This window comes from Psammomys obesus, unplaced genomic scaffold, assembly GCF_907164565.1.
Source record: "Psammomys obesus unplaced genomic scaffold, mPsaObe1.curated_primary_1811, whole genome shotgun sequence".
Lineage (NCBI taxonomy): Eukaryota > Metazoa > Chordata > Mammalia > Rodentia > Muridae > Psammomys > Psammomys obesus.
Genome location: NW_026596040.1, coordinates 28,961,308 through 28,965,675, shown reverse-complemented (window position 1 = coordinate 28,965,675; position 4,368 = coordinate 28,961,308). Strand labels below are relative to the sequence as shown.

The following is a 4,368-nucleotide window of genomic DNA, read 5'->3' as shown; positions in this document are numbered from 1 at the left end:
AGGAAGGAAGGAAGGAAGGAAGGAAGGAAGGAAGGAAGGAAGGAAGGGAAAAAAATGGTGTCCATAGGTTTGTGGACTTATGGCTGGGTCTTCAGTTCAATTCTATTGATCAATGTGTCTTTTTAAGCCAATAACATTCTGTTTTTATTACTATAGCTCTATGTCACAACTTTAAATCTGGGATGTTAATACTCGAAGCAGTTTTTATTATTTTATTGATTATTTTCATTATCCTGGGTTTTTGGGGTTTCCATATGAGACTGAAAAATGTTCTCTTGGTTTCTTTGAAAAATTGTCTTGGAATTTTGAGAGGGATTGCGTCGAATCTATAAATCGATTATTGATAAGATGGCCTCTTTCATTATATTAATCCTACCAATACATGAGCATGGGACATCATTTTGATCTTATAAATTTTTCAATTTCTTTTAAAGTTTTTATTATACAGTCTTTCAGTTGCTTGGTTAGTTATCCCTCAGTGATGTTTTGTTGTTATTGTTGCTTGAGGTTATTGTGAAAGGTATTGTTTCCTGTTTGTTCTCAGTCTGCCATTTGTATGTAGGAAGGCTGTTGATTTTTGTTGTTGTTGTTAATTTTTATCCTGCTACTTTGCTCAAAGTGTTTCTTAGCTGTAGAAGTCCCCTGCTAGAGTTTTTAGGGTCGTTTATGTATAAAATCATTTCATCTGCAAATAAAGGTACTTTGACTTCTTTCTTGCTTATTCGCTCGCCCTTGATCTCTCCAGAAAAAAGAAAAGAAATAGAGAGTTATATCCCTCAGACCCTAGAATAGTATGGTCCTGGGACTTTGAACAAGACTTCACTGTCTTACAAGCGTGCAGAAAGTATCCCAGTGGTACTTCCAGCCAGGCAATTCTAGTTAAAAAACAAATCAAATTTACTTATTCAAAGACTTGTGAGCAACAACAAGTGGTTTAGTCCTGTGGTTCCACAAATGAACCCAAAATTACTGTGACATAAATGACAAAAGACTTTTGGCCACACTAGTATTGAAAAGGATTACAAGAAACCACACACACAAATTATCTCAGAAAGATGATCAGAAACAGTTGAGTATAACACCAGATAGAAGCACTACCAAGAACATAACATAGAAGACAAATATATGAAGTTAATTAGGACACTGATACTTCAAGCATACATTTCTACCCATAAATTTTACAAAGAACAGGCCACACTGGGAATTCCCAAGGGAAGGGATAGAAAAGAAGAAGAAGAGATGGAGAGTATGGACAGTAAAGATCCACATGGTAAAATACCCCACTTGAGCTGCGATCTATTCAGAAAGACATGCAGGCACCCTGGGGTATATATGTGGACAGTGATCTGAGAGATGACTCGGTCATTAAAAGACATGCAGGCACCCTGGGGTATATATGTGGACAGTGATCTAAGAGATGACTCGGTCATTAAAAGATATGCAGGCACCCTGGGGTATATATGTGGACAGTGATCTGAGAGATAACTCAGTCATTAAAAGCACTTGCCACTCCTCCAGAAGACACAGGTTTCTTAGGACTCTTATTGAATGACTTAAAACTGCCTGTAATTCCTGCTCCAGGAGAGCTGACATAGTTTTCTGGCTTCCACAGGTATCTGCACATACACATTGAAATACAAATAAGTCTTTAAAAAGTTAAGTGGAAGATAGATAGGAACTAGGAAGTCGCATGGTATGAGATATGAAAGACAGTACAGAGATAGGAAGAACAACACTCCAGTGAAAAAGTTTAAATTCAGACTATTAACAAATGCAGGCCATATACTTTTAACTTCATTATGTAGACTACAGAACCAGTGCTTGTAGACAATGCTCAAAAAAAAAAAAATGCAGTAACAGTGTTGGACAGGCTCAGGCTTAGGTTTTGTAGCAGTCTTTACAATTAAGGCATTAATGCTATGGAACACTGTCTATGGATGCCCTGGGTTAGTAGGAACTGACCAGAGAAGTGACTTCAATACACAAGCGGTACCCCTTGATGAAGGGAATATACAGTGGCATTTTCACTTACCATTTAATACTTGATGTAGGCTTATCTGTGAGAACCTGTTAGGGAGTGATGTTAATTATTAGACAGGAAATAGGGCTGATCTTATAAGCTGGATAATTCATTAATAAAAGTGTTCTATGATGATAGATTTTGCTCTCTCTGTCAGTTGTCTACTTCAGACAACAAACCTTCAGGTAAAAGTAGGAACTACTGGGTTATTATTGAAATCTTACTGACTCTTAATAATAATGCAGTTTCACATTTAAGATCATCTCTTTTCAAAATGTTAGAATAAGTTGCTGAGATAGAATAGGAACTATATGTTAATAGTTCTTATAATTCCATCTGCTACTGAGAAACGTGGATTTAAAAAGGCTAAATAATTTTCTCAAAAATACTATTAAGACCTGGCTTTTTGAAGTCCACAGTCTTTTAAAATTATATCTTGCTTTTCAGTCGAGTGAGGGGAGGTAACTTATCTTTGCATTATTGTATGTGCATGCCAATCACTTGGAGCAGGAATTACAGAGGGCTGTAGCTGCAGGTGTAGGTGCTTAGGTCCTCTGGCAGAACAACAAATACTCAAAACTGCTGAGCCATTTCTCCAGTCCCTAGAATTCTTTAGAGAGGATCACCCTTTGTAATCAGGCTGGCCCCCATCTTGTGATCCTCCTGTCTCCCAAGTACCTTGTCATTCTGAATTCAACACTAATGTCAAGTCAACTCATGAGCTATCTTTTTTTTTCTTTTCTTTCTCTTCTCTTGATATAGGGGGAAAAAGAAGATAAAACACCAGGATGTTTCTTATCATTGTTGATAATGTATGTAATTTACAACTTTATTAATATTGTTTAAAAGCTGTTACAGAATAGATGGTACTGATCACAACTATCCAAACCTTAATACTTGTGAAAGTAACTTATTTACAGAGTGGTGTGCTATCAGGAGTAGCATGCGATTCTGTAAGATCACTGTTGAAGTAGTCATCATTTAACTTGTTGACTTGTGCTTGAAGCTTGAGACCAAAGTAAATGGAATTATGTCCCCAAAACATCTGTGTTCCCATTGGTTCTTTGTATAACACAGAGTTTTTACAAACATCCCAGTTGTAGTTATGAAAGCTTGTTAAGGTTACCCTCCATGATGTCTGCTAAGCAGACTGCTTGAGTTTAAAAGATGTGTTTTACAAAATGGTAAAATCCCAGTGCCTTAAAACTTGTATCTTGCCATTTTTCTTGCAGATTAGGTACCAGTTTGTCTGTCCTTTTGTTTCTAATAATGAACAGTGGTTACCTTTCCAGTAGTTTGACTTAAAATGGAAATCTGTGTATATATAATACAGTATCTTTTCTAAATCTAGTTTCTGTAGAAGCTGAAACCCATCACCATCCTTCAAAATGCAATGGAATGTACCACGGACTATGTCTCGGCTGGCACTCAGGACACTCTTGGAACCACAGAAAGCTGGGCTCTTTGATCACCATCGAAGCATAAAAGGACCATTACTTTTGCACAGAGATGACTACAGAATGCTTTGGACACCACACCTTCGAAAGCAGTGGCTACATTTACCTGCTCTTCAGTGCCTTGCAAAGCAAAGGAATCTGTTAGATACTCAGCCACCTCAGCTCAGGGTCCTTCACCAGGAACGATGGGAACACGATTTTTTACCCAAGAGGGTTTTATCTTCCAGTGCCACATCCCACGAAACTCCGCCGGAAAAAAAGGAAGAGCCAGATCCACTACAAGACAAATCTATTAGTCTTTATCAACGATTTAAGAAAACATTTAGACAGTATGGAAAAGTTTTGATTCCTGTGCATCTAATAACTTCTGGTATTTGGTTTGGAACATTTTACTATGCAAGTATAAAGTAAGTTTTTGCTTAGTTGACTGCCTCCCTCATTTTATCATAGTTTAGTCTTCTTCTTTATAAGGCCTTAAATAGTTTTACTCTATTATCTGTACATGTATATGTGTGTGGGTGAGTGTGTGCAGGTCAGAGGACACCTTGCAGGAGTCTGTTCTCTCCTTCCACCTTGTGTGCCCAGGACTGAGCTCATGTCAAGCTTGCAGGCAAGCACCTTTAGCCACCAAACCATCTCACTGATCCTTAATTATTTTTAAAGATTTTTTTTGTTTCTAATATGCATGTGTGTCTATGTTGGGGCTACGTTCATGTGAATGCAGGTACCCACGGAGGCTAAAGGCATCAGATCTCCCCTAGAGCTGGAGTTACAGGTGGTTGTGAGCTACCCTACGAAAGTGCTAGGGACTAAACTCTGGTCCTCTGCAAGAGCAGCTGTAGCTTTTAGTCTTTATTTTTTTTTTTTTTTTTTTTTTTTTTTTTTTTTTTT

The 4,368-nt window shown here is 37.6% G+C and overlaps 1 protein-coding gene across 1 annotated transcript in view; it reads left to right on the top strand.

The window, feature by feature from the left end:
* Fam210a (family with sequence similarity 210 member A) overlaps window positions 1-4,368 on the top strand; it is a 34,356-nt gene that overhangs the window by 14,899 nt on the left and 15,089 nt on the right. The window contains exon 2 of the mRNA XM_055622731.1: window positions 3,372-3,884. Coding sequence (XP_055478706.1) covers window positions 3,409-3,884 — 476 coding nt within the window. The 5' untranslated portion in view covers window positions 3,372-3,408. The remainder of the gene's footprint in view (window positions 1-3,371; window positions 3,885-4,368) is intronic.